Genomic DNA, 16,480 nt, shown 5'->3' with positions numbered 1-16,480 from the left:
CATATTGAAAACAAAGGATACAAATTGAAGACATATAGTAAAGATTTAGTTTCATCGGAGCAGTTGAGCTCTGCTCAACTGAAAGGATGAAGGTAACTGAGTTTAGTTTAGGAAACTAAACTGAATCAGTTGATCTCAACCCAAGTAAGACTAAACTGATCAAGAGTCTGAGCGATTCAAGTCAAATCAACGGAACTCTTGTGGATAAATTTTTCCGTACCAGACAAAGTGTCGAAAGAAGAGACAGACACAGTTTACTATCTTGACATAAAATGTCTGCGGAAAAGACAAGCCAATGGGAACGATTCGAATTCAAATCAGATGATTGCCCTCCAAGTATAAATATCCATATTTGGGATCCCTCAAAGCATCCGACTCACAAAAGAATTCTCGCAACATATTTAAGTAATCAAAGGAAAACTAAAATCATTCAATTTACCCACTCAATCGAGAAAGCAAGTCTATCAACTGAGAGTCGAAGAACATGAGCAAAAGGATTCAAGAAGAGAAAAGATCAATTAGTGCTTATTGTTGTTTATCAACAAGTTTTGTATCAGTTGATGTGCTGCAAACCTTGTTGTAACAAGAAGCAGTCGTGAATTGTGTTCTTAAAGTTTTTTTATGTGTTCTGGTATAGGAGATTATGTGTAAATCCTAGTCTTGGAGTGAGTTGTTGCAAGTGTATTGTAATAGTCAAAGTCTTCTAAAGTGATATCCTTTCGAGGTGGAAGAAGGTGTGACGTAGGAGTTTTTGAGATCTTTGAACATCCATAAACAATTCTGTGTGTCTTCTTATTTGCAGTTTAGCACTTTCACATATTCACTCTCACACACAGTCCATCGAATTACTAGTTCAATCTGTCAGTTGACATCATTCCGCACATTTTATTTATTTGCTAATTGACATTGACACACGAGAAGACTAGGATTCAGTTGACCAACCTCAACTGGACCAATTTAAGAATTTCGAGGGTCGACTGCTGCAGTAGCTTAAAACATCAGTTTATCAAGCATTTGATCAACCCCCACAAAACCGATTCTAACAAATGGTATCAAAGAGAGGTTCTTCTCGTCTCTCAACTTATCACTTGTTAGGATCGATTTTGTGGGGGTTGATCAACTGCTTGATAAACTGACATTTCAAGCTACTATGGCAGTCGACCCTCGAACTTCTTAAATTGGTTCAGTTGAGGTTGCCCAACTATGTTTCCCCATTTGGTCCGCGACCATTAAAACCCGGTAGTGGGTTTTAGTGATGCAAAAAAAAAAAAACAAAACAAAAACCACTAAAATCCACTATCGGGTTCTAGTGGTCGCGGATCAAGTAGAAAAACATGGTTGGGCAGCTGAGCATTTCTCATATATATATATATATATATATATATAGATAGATAGATAAATAAAAGATCAACATGAGAGAAGTTTTATTTATCCTTTCCAAACAATAATTTCTTATACAATTTCCCATTAAATCCCATTAATTAAATCAATATTATCAATGGATTCTTAATTATTTGGCTAATTAGTTGAGGTTGATTAAGAGTCACCCATCGATTTTTATTTGTCCAGTTGGTTGCAAGAAGACGGATAGTTATCAACAATGTTATGATTTATGACACATTAAGGCTCAGTTTGGTATATATGATGAGATAAATAATATATAGATAAGTAATGTAATGTAATAAAAAATAAATAAGAAAGGATAGTAGATATTTGATTTGATTTGATTGATATATTATAGTTTATTTGATTTGATTGATTAAATTTTATATAAAAATGGTAAATTACCATATTATCCTTTTAATAATAATAAAAAAATATAAATAATATTATTTATAAGAGGTAATATAGTAATTTTAATTCAATGATTTGATTGATGTAAGATAAATAATTAATGATTTGATTGATGTAAAATTATAATTAATAGATGGATAAATAATATGACGAGAAGAAGATCTGATTAGACAGGATAATTTTATACATAGATTATTAATAACGGTACCAAACGGAGCCTAAAGAAATAGAAAAATGATGTATAGAGATCCTACATTAAGGGTAATGCCCAAATCATGCATCCAATGGTTCATATCTTTAAAAATAGGCGTAATTAATGATATATTGTTGACATGACAAATCATGAGACATTAAATCTATCATTGGAGTAATACACTAATACTCATAAGATAGGTTGAACTATACCGTATAGTTGAATGGATTCACTCATGGGTGTGTTTGCAACATTGATGAAAAGTAATTGTTTGTTTTATACTTAAAAATCAGGTTTTTCCCCCTTAAACCAAAAATATGTTATGCTTCTTCTCATTTTAATTCAAATCCTGAATATATGATGCCAATTTTGATTATTCAAAAGTAATTTTGGTATTTTGATAAATTATTGCTTATTAGAAATTTTAAGAGACGCTCTTACCCAAATATTTTTATTTAATACAAAATTACATTTCACATTCATTTAAAGTTTAGACGTTCATAAACACCATCGAACTTTCTTTACAGACACTACAATAAATATTTTTTTGTTTACATTTCATTGAAAAACTAGTATTAAAAATTTAGAATCACATATTCATCAAACATTCAACTTAACAAAATTATAACTTTACACTTTTATTTTCAAACATTAATCACTTGGACACTTTTGATTTTTTTCCCACACTTCTTCACAAGTGTTTCCTCTATTATTTTTCAAACCGTGAATAATGTAGAAGATTGTACATATTATTTATTGCTTTATTGAACTTCAAAATGATGTTTTTTATATGAATTCTGACATGGAAACTTAATTAGTTTATGATTATGAAATGATAGAAAAATTATTATTCATAAATAATTATTAGTCAATTAGCTCATTCATGATATGAAATTTAAAATGGGACAAACGAGTAACGTAATCATGTATTTGATAATTTTTATTTTATATTACATTTTTTTTACAGATATTTCATATTACTTTTAATTTTAATTATTGAAAAGTTTTGAACCCTAGGATCCATATACAAAAATTATAGTTTCCATTTATTTTTTACATTTGTAAAATCAAAATAACCTATAAAATTGTATCAAGATTCAATTTTGTGATACAAATCTCCTATCCTATCCAATATGAAAAGTATTACATAATTAACAAAGCATAAGAATTATTCGTTGGGTCCGATCCCATTTAATTATTATTTAATCAAATGATAAAAATATCTACAAAAATCTCATAAGTGACCCAAACTCACAAAAATCTCTGAATATCTATAAATAGATAAGTCACTTCATTCTTAAGATACACATACAGCAAATATTTATAAATATAAGAAAAATCACTTCATTCTTAAGATAGACATACAGAAAATATTGTGGGATCATGCTTGAAGATTAAACAAATAAATTAATTTTTAAAACATTTAATTCAAATTGATGATTGATGATTACGAGTCCCGTATTTGTCCCGTCCTTGCTTCGTCTGAAAATATTTTAATAAATGATCTCGGTTAAACTAGTGTTTTGAAAAATGAAAACTAACCCTCTCCATATGTTTTAAATACATTAGAGATAGTTTTAAAAAAATATTTGAGCGAAGTCATTTATAGCGGGAGTAATAAAAATTAAAGTAACACCAATTTTTTTTATTTGAGCGACAAAATAATATCAATTTTAATATAAAATAAATATAATGTTCAATTTAAAGTTTTTTCTTTAAAAAATATTCAAGTTAAACACCACAAAAAATATACAATTCTCCGCAACTCAACAAGTGTTCAAACTTAAAACTACATGATTATGATCAAAATAATTCCCAATCCGCTGCAGCAAAATCTGCCAATTGCTGCTGTTAGGGTTTTATGAAACCCTAGGAGAAGTTTTGGGTTTGCTTGCTCCGAGGAGATAATTACCACATGGAGAGCAGCAGCCTCAACGCCAGTGGATTGGAGAAGACATTGCAGGACGGCAAGCTTTACCGCCATGTCAATGCGCTCATTGTTGCCCATCTCCGTGACAACAATTTCAATCAGGTTGCTCTTTCTTGTGATTGAGTTTAATTATCCAGCGATTTCTGCAGACAATCTTAGTTGTATAAGCTACTAGTGATGATATTCTGAGTAACTGAGTTGATATGCACGATCTATGGAAATAAAATGAGAATCAGAATCACTTGAAAGCTGGATAAGGGAGTTCTTGTTGTTGGTTTATGTATTTTGAAAGTAAGCAATTTCAAGCCCACATGAACTGGTAACTCGTGAGTTTGCTAGACATTGCATTTCTTTTATGTTGCTTTGAACTAGGCGTGAATTGGGGATGAAAATAGATAATTTGAGAATTGTAAGAATTCAAAATGCCTTGGCAGACTGATTGAGGAAATTGTCGTTGGTAGCCGCTAGCGTGAAGGTCACGGCTGTTATTGCTAGATAACTTTTAAGATTTCCTACCACTTGGCAGCATGCCCATAAATGCAAATGATATACATCTATCTTCGTCTCATGGTTTTCCCGTAAAATTTTTTCTGGTCCATTAACTTATTCATTCAACTTTTTATTTTTTATTTTACTTTTTTCCCTCTTATCCAGGCAGCAAGTGCAGTTGCATCAGCTACAATGACACCACTAAATGTTGAAGCACCTCTTAACAAACTCCAGGAGTTGGTTGCCAAGGTTAATTGGTTTTGTAAATTATTGGGTATTACATCCCTCAATCGCAAAATTATAAAATGAAGCAATAAGAGGTGAAAAAATATAATTGTGGTGGTTCTAAGTTTTCTACAGGGTCTTGCAGTGGAGAAAGATGAGATGCTGAGTGGGGTATCTTCAACTACTCTGTTTGATTCTAGCGTACCTGCAGGATACGGCTCAATACCTGCTCCTCGAGTCATTGGTGTAGATTTCAGGTTAATCATTTGATCACGCTCTTATGCTATCGTATTGACGTGCATGTCTTAAGGTATGCTTGTTTGATGTGAAAATGTTGATTCCATCCCTCTTATATTGGAAGTATAGTCGTACAGATCTCAAGTTAATAAGATATTGATTCTCTGTAGATTTAACCTGAGCAGAGCTTGGTTTTGATGTCTTTCTGTGATGTATAAGAACAATTGTAAGCTGTATATTAATTAATAATCAGTTCATTTTCGGTTATTAGCATCACTGCACTACTGAAATCAACTGGGCCATGGGACTATAATCCAATGAAAAATGTGATTAGTATGTGAGTGGAAGGTTGTTATTTCTTCGAGGAGTTCCATGGGATGTTAGGGTTAGAAAATCTATAAGATCAGCGGTTCCAACCAATTGCAAAATTCACTTTATAACCATAGATTCATAATGCTCAGACTAGTTCATTATCTGAAGACATTGAAAATAATGCATGTCTTCCTGTTTTTAAAGAACTAGACTAGATATAACCATAGGTTCTTAAATCTTAATGCAAAGAATATAATGTTCTGATATCTTCTTTGTTCCTCTATTTTCTTGTTTTACTACATATAACATCTTTGCAGTGCCAGATAAAATGTCTGCTCTTGTTATTGCCATCATATTAGTTGCTTGATGTTACTAATCTGATCAGTGGCTTCACTTTTTGCATAGAAATAGAAACACGTATATTATCTAACACCATCGGTCATATTTATTTAATTTGGATTTTTTTTACTATAGGGTGTAAAATAAATTTTTGATAGTTCTAAATGATGAGTATTAGAAATGTTTTGTTTTAACCAGTGGTGTGCATGAAACGAAAGGAGCATCAAAGACCTTTCCAAAGCATGAAACTCGGCATATTTCAGAACACAAGGTAAACGATCCTTGTAAAGTTTAAATCTAGGAAGACTACTTCTATTCAGCCAAGAGATATTACTTCACTGGAAAAATATGCTCGAGTAATCTTTTTCAGTGAAGTTCTATTATGTAGAATGCTGCTAGATGTGCAAGGTTCAGCCCTGATGGAAGATTTCTTGCAACTGGAAGTGCAGACACATCAATTAAGCTCTTTGAGGTGTTACTTCCCCCCTAGATACTGACCATGTTCAAATCAATTTTCTCATGCTCATTGGTTTCTATTTTTATCTCGCAGATATCAAAAGTGAAGCAAATGATGCTTCCAGATATAAGAGATGGTCCCGTGAGACCTGTAACATGGACATTTTATGATCACTTACAAGTAAACACTCAAAGCATATTTTATCTGAATATTCATCCACATGAAACAAACAGTTAAACATATGCTTGTATGTCCAATATTATATCTCCGCTGTGTATTCGATGACATTACTTTCTTTCTGGGATCCTCTGTCTGGTTTAAACATATACTGAAGTCAGACGTGTCTTTCTCTATTTTTAATGGCTTATCTTACTGCTGCAGCCTATCAATGATTTGGATTTCCATCCTCAAAACCCTATTCTGATTTCTGGGGCTAAAGATCGCACGATAAAGTATGTTATATTTGTCTTTGAAATTATTTCTGTGCTAATAATATTTAATTTCTATTCAAGCTTCACAGATTCAGAGAACGTAAAGATTGAAGAGCAAATAATATGAAAGATATTTAATATGAATAACTTGATAATAATTTCCCAGAACAAAGATATTCTTTCCACCACCCTAGCACTCGGCTAGTCCCACTACCAAGAACGAAATGACAGAATGCTAACTGCCTTCTTTCTTTCACATTTTATTCTCCTCGCTACTTGGGCCTTTCTTAACTCTTCTACCGTAAACTTGTTTAATATTGGGCCCGGTACTCTCCTCAGAGCCCACTACATTTGCATTCATAACAATTCCCACCCCCTCAAGATCAATCTTGTCCCCAAGATTGAAAGCAGGGAATTGAGCCGCAAGATTAACAGTATCTTTCCAGGTTGAGTCTTCAGCAGGACGCCCCTTCCATCTAACCAAGATCTGCAGAATTTGTTCACCTCGTTTGAACTTTGAGCTTTGCGATAGTATTTGTTCTGGTTCAAAGTTCTGGGCTAAATCAGAATCCAATTATTTTGGTAGCCTTGCCTCAGTTAGAGGATTCCCAAACATCTTTTTCAGACAAGAGAAATGAAAAACAGGATGTATCTTCGAGCCCTCAGGTAGACGCAGCTTGTAAGCCACCTTCCCGATCCTTTCAATAATCTGAAATGACCTGTAATACCGGGCTGCTAGTTTTTGACATACCCGGCGACAAACCATTTGTTGTGTGGTTTTAATTTGAGAAAAACCATATCTTTAATCTGAAACTCCACATCCTCCAGTTTCTATTTGCAAATTTTACCATTTGTTGTTGTGCTCGCTTCAAATTGAATTTCAATTGTTGCAGCAACTCATCCCGATGGCTCAATTCATTGGTCACAGCTGCCACTAATGTTTCCCCAGGAAGATATTGCAAAACAGTCAGCGGTTTTCTTCCATAAAATATCTCAAAAGGGGTCATTCCAGCAGAAGTTTGGAATGACGTATTATACCAAAACTCACTCCAGTGTAGCCAAGTTGCCCAACTTCTTGGTTGTTCCGATGCAAAACAACGCAAGTTTCAAATAATCTATTTAAAGCTTCACTCTGTCCGTCCGTCTCCGGGTGGTATGATGTACTCATCTTGAGCTTCATACCTTGTAGCCGAAAGAATTCCGACCAGAAGAGACTCATAAATACAGTCTCTCTGTCGCTAACAATTGATTTGGGTACGCCGTGCAACCGTACTATCTCCTTCATAAATGTTTCTGCCACGGTTTTAGCTGAAAAAGGGTGCCTCAACAACAGGAAATGTCCATATTTGGATAGTCGATCTATCACAACCATTATTACATCAAATCCATTTGACTTTGTTAGGCCTGAATAAAATCCATTACGATATCTTCCCATTCGCTTCAGGTACTGGTAGTGGCTGCAGTAAACCAACCGGTGTCATGGCTTGGTATTTTTGCTTTTGACACTTGAGAGCTGACACATTCAGACACATATTTCTGTACATCCCTTCTCATTCCTATCCATTAGATGTTATTGGCAATCCTTTTCAGTGTCCTCAGAGCCCGCCCCAGAATGGCCCCACAATCGGTGATGAATGAAATTCATCCAATAACGTTTGAACCCATGGCGGTTTACTTGGGATTACCAATTGCCCTTTAAATAATAAACACCCATTGACCAGCTGGTAATGTATAGGGGGTGTTTTCCCTTGCAGAATCTGATGTTTGATACTTTGTAACTCTGAATCTTGCTCCACAGCTTTTTTTTTATTTCATCAATATCAACCCATATTGGCATTGACAGATTTTTTAGTTCGGTCCGCCTGGATAAAGCATCGGCAGCCCCATTTTTTCCTCCAGCCTTGTACATGATTTCGAAGTCGTACCCCATTAATTTAGACAACCAATGCTGCTGGTTCGGTGTTGATATCCTCTGGTGTAAGTAGTTTTTTAAAAATTTATGGTCTGTCATCACAACAAATTTTCTCCCCATCAAGTACGGTCTCCAGTGTTGAATTGCCATGACTAAAGCCATCAACTCTTTCTCATAGGTGGACTTTGAAAGTGCTCGATCCGATAGAGCCTTGCTAAAATAAGCTATAGCTTGTTTTTTTAGCATCAAAACAGCCCCCACTCCTGTGCCTGAAGCATCACATTCAACCACAAATTCTCGGTTAAAATCCAGCATATGCAGAACCGGTGCTGATATTAAAGCCTTCTTTAATAATTCAAATGCTTCTTGGGCCTCGTCATTCCAGCAAAAATTGTTTCTTTTTAGCTGCTCTGTCGAAGGTTTGGTGATTTTGCCGTATCTTTGATAAACTTCCTGCAATAACCTGTCAGCCCAAGAAAACCCCGAATTCCTTTCGTGTTCCGAGGCAGCGGCCACAGTTTTATATATTAACCTTCCTCGGATCCATGACTATTCCACTGCTGCTCACAAATCACAATATGTCCCAAATATTCTATCTGATCGAGCCCGAACTGACATTTCTTTTCGTTCAACTTTAACTGATGGTGCATTAGATATCAGAATATCATAAAAAAAATAAATCAGAACAAACTTACGAAGAAAGGGCCTATCAGAAGTTCAAACTGTTCGATATATGCATCGACGACGGGGTTGCTGCTCTTGTTTCATGTAAGCCAGTAATTCAAACGGCGTTGTTGCATGTCTGCCTCCATATCTCCTAGTCAAGTCGTCGGTGAATCTTTCCCAACTCATATATGGAAATTTTTGTGTGATCCAGCGGAACCAGTGTACAGCAGTTCCTTCCATACACGTCCGCTATTTTCAACCTGTGACTTGCTGCCGTTCCATTTAACTCAAAGTATTGCTCCGCTTTCCCTACCCATCCCATGGAATCAGTGCCACCAAACCAGGTATGTCAATCCTTTTAATGAGATGCCTGAGTTCATCCCCGTCTTCAAGATGCGCCCCTCTCTCCTCTGTTTTGTTTTCTTTCTGTGGAAATTCCAGATGCGATTATTTGTTACGCATCTGCATTTCCTCCCTATTCTCAAGCAGTGCTTTCAGCATCTACTCCACCGTCACCTTAAAATCCAGAAATTCGTTCATTGTCTTGGTGAGAGTTTTCACTTTATCTTGAATATCAGTGATTGATTTCTCCATTGCTTCCATTCTTGCATCTGAGCTTGTGCTGGCCATGCTTTCTCGCGTCTCTCTCAACCCGACAGGTCGGACCAATTAATATATAATTTCTATTCAAGCTTCACAGATTCAGAGAGATACGTAAAGATTGAAGAGCAAATAATATGAAAGATAATTAATACGAAGAACTTGATAATAATTAATAATTTCCCAGAGTATTCTATGCACAAAGATATCCTTGCCATCACCCTAGCACTCGGCTTGTCCCACTACCAAGAACGAAAATGACAGAATGCTAACTGCTTTCTTTTTTTTTCACATTTTATTCTCCTCACTACTTGGGCCTTTCTTAACTCTTCTACTGTAAGCTTGTTTAATAATGGGCCTGGTACTCTCCTAAGAGCCCACTCCATTTGCATTCATAACAGCTAACCATGGATTGAACAAATTTATTGGTCTACACATCTAATGAGAAAGTTTAAGAGAGGGAGGAGGGCATGGTGGGATTTGGAAGCCTCACCGTGATTAATATATACAATGATACGCTATAGGTTGATTAGACAAAACAATTTAGTTTTCAGATTATGGGACACCTAGTAGTTCGTGAACAAATTTTCTTTCAGCAAGTAGCCAATACCTTTTATTTCTGATTGAACCAAAGGACTAGTTAATCCACAATTAGGGTTCAACTTAGGACCATAGTTTACACGTCATTTTAAAAGCCATCCTGTTTTCTTGCCCCAAATTTTACATATCTAAGGTGAATGGTGATTGACTTGGATTTCACCTCCAGGCTCCAATTGCCTTTCAATATCAAATATAACATAAATATTTTCCTATAAATATTTTCCCTGTCAAATAATCTATCAAATTAAGTTAAACTCAGTTGAATCCTAAAAGGTTAAAACCCATAGTTAAAACCATAAAATCACTTCAAAGCTGCCAACATATTATTGTGAGATATATAACCTTTACCAACTTATAGTCGACATCATGCTCTTGTGCTCTAGGACGCAACATACCAATCCCACAAGACTCGAGGAAAGGATGGAGTACTTTTATTGTGTTGGATGATCAATCCAACAATCAAAATAATAGAACTTTTGGGCGATATCTGTGGTGAATCCAAATGTGCATTATTGTGACGTAGGATTTTGTGCTAGTCTTAATAAAACTTTGGTATAGTTCTCCAACAATAGCTGAAATATGCATACTACTATTGTATGTGTGGCTATGCATAATTTAATATAATCTCCCCAAAATACAATAACACCAGAAGTCCAGAACACATATATCAGATCGACATAAATCATACACAGACACATGTATGTGTGTGTGGGCCATGTAAATCTCCAAAAGGTTCAAAGTGAAGCCATTGATAAGTACAGTAGTAGTAACATTTCTCAATGCGGAAGGGTACTGCAGCTGCTCCTAGTCCACCTGTTATTATCAATGCTAGCCAACTTCCAACCCTAGTGCTAGACTTCTCATGAACAGGATTGGCATCTTTTTTTACATTTTGTCGGTATTCATACCGATACTTTTATGTTAAACTACCTTAAACACCATGATCGGGCAATGGTAATGGATGTTATAGAGGGAGAAAAATTTAGAGTTGATGTGCTTCAAAAGACATTTATATGATGTTCTGCAATACCAGGTTTTTTGATTTTTCAAAACCAGTTGCAAGGAAAGCATTCAGAATTATTCAGGTTATCACTTCTTATCTTTACCCAACTTTAAATATGGTGCTTAGTTGTGAAGATTGTAATTATTATTTATTTACTTATGTTTGTCATAGATCTGAATTCTCTCATCATTCAACAGGATACTCACAATGTGAGGTCTGTATCGTTTCATCCATCTGGAGAGTTTCTTTTGGCAGGTTGTTATTTTTATTTTTTGTTGCAACAATGGGGTTATTGGTTATTTGACTCTGTAAACCGTGATGTTTTTGAGTGAATACATTGGGTGTTACTGTGTTGTGGTTGAAAAATCGGTATCTCATAAAACTCCAGTTATTTACAGGGACCGACCATCCAATCCCACACTTGTATGATGTTAACACCTTTCAGTGCTACCTTCCAGCAACCGTTCACGAGATTGGTGCCAGTGGAGCCATAAATCAGGTATTATCTATATATCTATATCTATATATCTATCTATATATATATATATATATATATACATACCTATAAAAGTATGGATACAAGAACATGTTTTCCAATTGTGAATTGACACATTTACCCTCCTACAAAATTATTGACCCACTTTTTTCTAAATGACCCACATCTTTCTCAACTTCCTCACCCCCTTTTTCTCAACTTCACAAATTATTTACCCAATATAATTTAAATATTGTTTCTCACCCAATTAATTAATTTGAATTACTATTTTTTTTATCAGTTATAACATATATTAATTATTTTAAGTACGGTACTATGGATATTTAATCAAGTATAAAAATCAAATAAATTATCATAATAATAAAAAATAAATATATAATAAATGAAATTTCAATTTATATTTATTGAAAAACAATATAGGTAAAATAATGAATTATTTGATTAAACATTGTTTCTCACCCATCAAGTATAATAAAATTGAAAGTTACATATAATCATTAAATAACCCAATAAACTATATAATTAATTCAATATAGAATTTATTAAAAATGACGTTCGTCAAATTACATCATGTAATTAAAAGAAATAATTTCTTAATATATATAGCTTATTAATATCACCTTGTTATGTTTTATATATAATAATTATCTAAAAAATTTTAGTTTGGAATTGGATTACTTTGTCAATTTTTTTATTAATATTCTAATTTATTTGTTATAAACCAAGTATTAAATTATAATGATATATTAAAAAGTAATTATATAAATAGGTTGTCCAATATCCAATAGTTTCAACCTAAATAACATTAAGAAGAAATAATAAAGAAATATCTTCCATTTTATGAAAAATAAAATTTGGTCTTTTCTTTTGCGATTTCAGATTAGTTAGATATATATGCTATTGAAATTGAGTTTTAAAATTATATATATCTTTCATTTTATGAAAAAGAAAAAATTTTGGTATTTTTTTTTTGGCGATTTTATATTTTTTTTCCTTCTTGAATGAAAATAAGTTTTTTTTTTTGCTTACGAATAAAAGTAAGTTGATGAGTAGAACAATTAATAATCAAGGTTACGATTAGCTTGATATTTTTGAGTTATATTTATATTTTAGTTTGTAGTCATGTATATTTTTAATTTGAAATTATATATGCTGCTATAATGATAAATAATTAACTATTGAGGCAAAAATTGATAATTGTTATACAATTAAAAGTAAAACTAATGCGATATTTTCAATGGTTTATTCTATTTTCGTATTTTATAATTTATTATATTATATTAATCTAAGTGATATAATTGTCCTAACTTAATTGTACTCAATATATAGAATATATAGTTAACTTAATTTATTAAATGGAGTCCGTAAAATAGCATCATAATTGTAGTTAGAAGAATATCACCTAATTATATTCTATAATCATAATTGACCCACTAACTACTTACCCACATTTTCCTCAACTTACCACTCCACTAATTAGTTATTATTATAACTAATTAACTCTTAATAAATAAATTGAAAAAATTAATTAAAAATCAAACTTAAAATCAAGAGAGGTTAAAAATTTCGGTTACTGAATGGATAATAATTATTAACCAACTAAATTACCCATATTTTCCTCAAATTAATTTAATTAATTATTTACATTAGAGTTCAAGAAAATTATTAAATATAAATATAAAAAAGTAAAGTTGAGTTATATTTATATTTTAGTTTGTAGTAATGTATACTTTTAATTTGAAATTATATATACTGATCTAATGATAAATAATTAACTACCGAGACAAAATTGATAAATAATTAAAAGTAAAACTAATGCGATATTTTCAATGATTTATTCTATTTTCACATTTTATAATTTATTATATCATATTAATCTAAGTGATATAAGTGTACTAACTTAATTGTACTCAATAGAATATATAATTAACTTAATTTAATTTAGAATTTATTAAATGGAGTCTGTAAAATAGCACCATATTGTAGTTAGAAGAATATCACCTAATTATATTCTATAATCATTATCTAAAATGATACAATTTGGAAATCATGAAAAAATATGAATACTTACTTTGTTCAAAATTTTTAATTAATATTCGAATTTATTGGTAATAAACCAAGTATCATGGTATATTAAAAATTATATTAAATTAAATCAATAAAAGGATTAGTCCAATATCCAATAGTTTTTACTTGAATAACATTAAGAACCATTCATTATGAACAACTAAAAAATTTTATTTATCTCACTCGTATAAATGTAAAAAATAAATTAACAAGATCGTAAATAATTTAACTTATTGTTATATGTCCAATTTTTTTGATAGACGTTCTTTATTATATAATTGGTTATAACTGCTTTGATACATATTAACCTCATCATTAGTTGTCATTATATCTCTATCTAAATTGTTGATTGATTATGTTGTGTTACTTTTTTTCTTTATTGTATATTTGTATGGTGTGTGGATGGATAAACATTTTTCAAAAATTTGTTTCAATCCATATTGTTCTATTTGTGTTATATATGCTTATTATATTATTTTTTGCTAATAACACAATTTTTAAAAATTGAATTTTTAAATATATATATTTTTAATTCATAATATTTTTAATTTTTATTAACGTGCATCACACGTTCTTTTTGCTATTATCCTTAAAAAAATCGAAGAACTTCCATGGTGTTTCCTGTCTCAATTGAGCTGTACCTCTCAAATTACTTTCTTATGCAGATCAGGTATTCATCGACAGGTGGAATTTATGTTACAGCATCAAAAGATGGTGCCATTCGTATTTGGGATGGGGTAACTGGTCATTGTATCCGTTCAATTCTGAATGCACATGGAACAGCAGAAACCACCAGTGCAAATTTCACGAAAGATCAAAGGTAGAGATCAGATAATATTAGAGTCTGTATGGATTTCTTTGTCCTTGTGAGCTGCAACTCTTTCAATAGATACATCAAGATTACCACATTTTTACTTATTCTGGGACCCATGTACAGATATTGTGCTTAATATCTCATTTTGAGTGTTTATTAGGTATCTTCTCTCATCTGGAAAGGATTCCATCATAAATCTCTGGGAAGTTGGCACGGGTAGATTAGTCAAACAATATATTGGGTCCACTCATACACAGTTGCGGTGCCAGGTAGGTTAATTTTCATGATTGTTGTGGCAGTATACGAGCATGTACAATTGTACATTGCATCAAATGTTCCTTTTGGTATGTAGTTTTCTTTTTTCTACTTGTCAACGTATCTCTACTGGCTGGAAAGCTTTCTGATTATTGGAGTTTTTGCAAAAAAAAGTTGGGCTCAACTCCCTTAATAGTTAATGCCGTGGGCTCTAGAACAAGATAACTTAGGATTTTTGTCAACCAACTTTTATAAATAGAAATTAGTTAAATCCCTTCCTAGTTGCATCAGAGCAGGTTTCTAATTATTCATTTTTATTTGCTGCTGGAGCTTGGACAATCATGCATGTCATACTTGCAAGTTGCATGGATACATTTTTTTTATGCAAAACTTGTATTGGAACATAAAAACTAGGTAATGTCATGCATCAAAAAAGATAGGAAACTACTAAACTTAAGTGTTTATTATGGCTGCATTGATTGAGGTCATGCATTTCAAATTTAATAATCAAATTATGGTATGCCTACTTGTACATAGATTTATGTTGATCAAGTTCCTTCAAAACATTTTTTGTCGCAGGCTGTCTTTAATGTAACAGAAGAATTCGTTCTCTCCATTGATGAACAGAGTAATGAGGTTGTGTGCCGTGCAAATGTTACACTTTATTAAGGTTTCTTTTACACTAACCCAATGATATACGAGAAAAGGTGTTATCTAGATTACTATTGGATTGTATACGTTTTGAATTGGCCCGATCTCCCTTGTGATAATGCAATGGTAATCAGTGCACCTGGCGTATATTGGTGGATGGGGGTGTTGGTGTAGAGAGTTCTGAATTCTACCCTATGTGATTGGTGATATTTTTTGCTCTGCAGATCGTTATATGGGATGCGCTTACAACAGAGAAAGTAGCTAGATGGCCTTCAAACCATATTGGCAGTCCTCGTTGGCTCGAGCATTCTCCTGTGGAGTCATCATTTGTCACATGCGGAACTGACAGATCATTGAGATTCTGGAAAGAAACCTGAATGAAGAACGTAAGAAACACTCCCACAACTTGGAATATTAGGTGGTTTACACTCATTACAGGTTGTGATAAGAGTTTTAGGGGACGACCCATTAGTGCAGTGGTTGAGTCATAGGTTGAATCTATATACATCGTGCATGAAATCATCAACGCACCCAAGTTTTGCAGAAAATCTTGTGCTATTGTTAAATTGTGTTTACTGCTCGGTTGCTTGGAATATGGGCCTTTACCCTTCAAATTTGGATGCAAGTACTTTTAGTGACACTATAGAGATTGAATAATAATTAAGAACTGATTGAAGTTTCCATTATCTATTACTGTATATTATGTATAAGAGCATTTGGTTTCTTGGTATGCCAATAAATTGAAAAAAAAAAAAAACTGCTCCCTCCACTATCTCAATTTTTTTCCCTTCATTATGATTTATTTTTTTCTTTTTAATTTAACTATTTCTTTTTTTTTTCTCCTCAATTTTTGTATTTAATATATAATACAAACATTTTAATCGACAATTTTAATCGAAATATAATTTTAATATAAAAACAAACTATTTAGCACACAATAATGCTAGTATGAATAATATTACTGTAATTGTCGATTTTAAAAAAAAAAGCAGAAAAGGGGGAAAAAAAT

At 32.6% G+C, this 16,480-nt stretch overlaps 1 protein-coding gene across 3 annotated transcripts; it reads left to right on the top strand.

Annotated features, from left to right (window-relative positions):
• The first annotated feature begins 3,746 nt into the window (after positions 1 to 3,746).
• LOC140881115 (cleavage stimulation factor subunit 50) lies at positions 3,747 to 16,213 on the top strand. Of its 3 annotated transcripts, none has more exons than XM_073286162.1 (14): positions 3,747 to 4,019; positions 4,572 to 4,655; positions 4,767 to 4,888; positions 5,718 to 5,790; positions 5,908 to 5,991; positions 6,070 to 6,156; positions 6,358 to 6,428; positions 11,219 to 11,270; positions 11,386 to 11,443; positions 11,587 to 11,687; positions 14,417 to 14,571; positions 14,726 to 14,834; positions 15,400 to 15,490; positions 15,696 to 15,818. In XM_073286162.1, the coding sequence occupies exons 1-13, from the start codon at positions 3,903 to 3,905 to the stop codon at positions 15,487 to 15,489; spliced, it is 1,203 nt and encodes a 400-aa protein (XP_073142263.1). In that variant the 5' UTR covers positions 3,747 to 3,902; the 3' UTR covers position 15,490; positions 15,696 to 15,818. The 3 variants fall into 3 exon arrangements, with proteins under 3 accessions (XP_073142263.1, XP_073142262.1, XP_073142264.1); XM_073286161.1 differs by having other exon boundaries at positions 3,748 to 4,019; positions 15,400 to 15,456; positions 15,696 to 16,213; XM_073286163.1 differs by lacking the exon at positions 3,747 to 4,019 and having other exon boundaries at positions 4,575 to 4,655; positions 4,777 to 4,888; positions 15,400 to 15,456; positions 15,696 to 16,213.
• The last annotated feature ends 267 nt before the right edge of the window (positions 16,214 to 16,480 follow it).

This window comes from Henckelia pumila, chromosome 2, assembly GCF_033568475.1.
Source record: "Henckelia pumila isolate YLH828 chromosome 2, ASM3356847v2, whole genome shotgun sequence".
Classification (NCBI taxonomy): domain Eukaryota; kingdom Viridiplantae; phylum Streptophyta; class Magnoliopsida; order Lamiales; family Gesneriaceae; genus Henckelia; species Henckelia pumila.
Note: the sequence above shows the minus strand (reverse complement) of the source record. Positions and strands in the feature narration are given on the sequence as shown.